The 1,418-nt window shown below is 44.4% G+C and overlaps 1 protein-coding gene across 1 annotated transcript; it reads left to right on the forward strand.

Moving 5' to 3' along the window:
- Window positions 1-295: 295 nt before the first annotated feature.
- Window positions 296-1,107, forward strand: LOC112445795 (spermatid nuclear transition protein 3-like). Its single transcript, XM_024989268.2, has 2 exons — window positions 296-506; window positions 689-1,107. The coding sequence occupies exons 1-2, from the start codon at window positions 390-392 to the stop codon at window positions 902-904; spliced, it is 333 nt and encodes a 110-aa protein (XP_024845036.1). The 5' UTR covers window positions 296-389; the 3' UTR covers window positions 905-1,107.
- The last annotated feature ends 311 nt before the right edge of the window (window positions 1,108-1,418 follow it).

Consider the following 1,418-nt stretch of genomic DNA (forward strand, 5'->3'; position numbering starts at 1 on the left):
CACTCCTTGCCATGTGAACCTCCAGAATTGAACATGGAGTGATGAAGAACATTCAGCAAGTCACTTTGGGAATGCTCTTTAGAGAGTGCTAAAGAAAAGCCCCTTTTGTTCAACCAGAGAACTCTGCCTCCTGAGAATCAGTGACAGAGATATCAGAAGTGGTACTTTGATGGGAAAGCTATATCATCACCTCCCTCAGCATACACTAGCCCATGTTGATGGGCAAAGTGGTGCATTGTGATGTCTAAGCCCTCCAAGCCACCATTGGCTGGGGTAGTGCCTAGCTGACCAATCAGATTGAAGGGTGTGGCTCCTCATTGTCCTGAGAAGGTATATATAAGGGAGGACAGAGGCAGAGATTCTGGGTTAGGCCATTTCTTGTCATCATCATGACTAAAGTAACTAAGAAGCCATGGCTGTCAAGAAGAGTTCCAATGCGGTTTGCTTCAAGGGTGAAAGGAAGAAAGAAGACGCTTTGTCAACGGAGATACAGAGGCAGTGTGAAGGTAAGATGACTCCAACTAAGCTCCCCATGTTCTCCATTGATTTTGCAGCCCAAGACCTCTACACTGCCCTTGCCTGGCACAAAAGCCCTCATCAGCCCACATCTCTTTTTCATGAAATCTCCCTTCCAACTGAGTTTTTATTCTCTTTCCTCAAAACTAATACCCTTGTCTTGTCTTTCCAGGCACGAAATATGACGATGAGGGTCAGAAGACCTCTACAAGGAACCATGAGAAAGAAAATCCAATCATATGCCACCCAATCGAAGAAGGTGAAGAAAACAAGAAAGCCAAACTGTTTTTTCTGTTCCTGTGCATGTAAGAAACTGAATCAAAGTAGAAAAAGATACCAAAATAGGAGGCAGAATCAAAGAAGGAGGCAGAATCAAAAGAGAAGATAAGCTCAGCCGTCCCAGAATAAGAGACCCTGGAGAAGTACAACCTGGGCAGCCAGTAACTGAATAGAAAAGGTCAGACAGTTTAGAATTGTGTCTCCAGAGGTCTGCTTTCTTAAAAATGGCCAACCAGGAAAAGACTGACTCTCACACTAACATAGTAAACTGATGGCTGTGATTAAAATAAACATCAAATGGTGAAAAGATGATATTTGTGTGTGTGTGTGTGTGTGTGAATTTTCTGATGGGAAGGTGGGGAAGGAAGATAAGAGGTGCGTACCTGAGAAGGGAGGGATATGGGGTCCCGAGAGATTGGGGAACAGACACTCAGGTCCACACTTAGATAGTTGAGGTCTGGACTGGGTCAGGAGTATGCACTGAAGATTGAAATCCCTGCTGAACAATTGATCTCAGGGTCAAGGAGAAGAGGTGTGGTGTTATTGCTTTTGTTTGCTGTGTGAAATGCCATTAATGTCTAGATTGCCAGAATCCAGATGGGAAGAGGGTTTCACATGGGGAT

The sequence above is a fragment of the Bos taurus genome, unplaced genomic scaffold, assembly GCF_002263795.3.
Source record: "Bos taurus isolate L1 Dominette 01449 registration number 42190680 breed Hereford unplaced genomic scaffold, ARS-UCD2.0 ScbfJmS_2447, whole genome shotgun sequence".
In the NCBI taxonomy this organism is placed as follows: Eukaryota; Metazoa; Chordata; class Mammalia; order Artiodactyla; family Bovidae; genus Bos; species Bos taurus.

Excerpts from the sequence above, each read along its gene's own strand:
- LOC112445795 (XM_024989268.2), top strand. The coding sequence starts at position 390 with ATGACTAAAGTAACTAAGAAGCCATGGCTGTCAAGAAGAGTTCCAATG. Across the intron at positions 507-688 it reads GATACAGAGGCAGTGTGAAG|GCACGAAATATGACGATGAG; the intron begins GTAAGATGACTC and ends TTGTCTTTCCAG.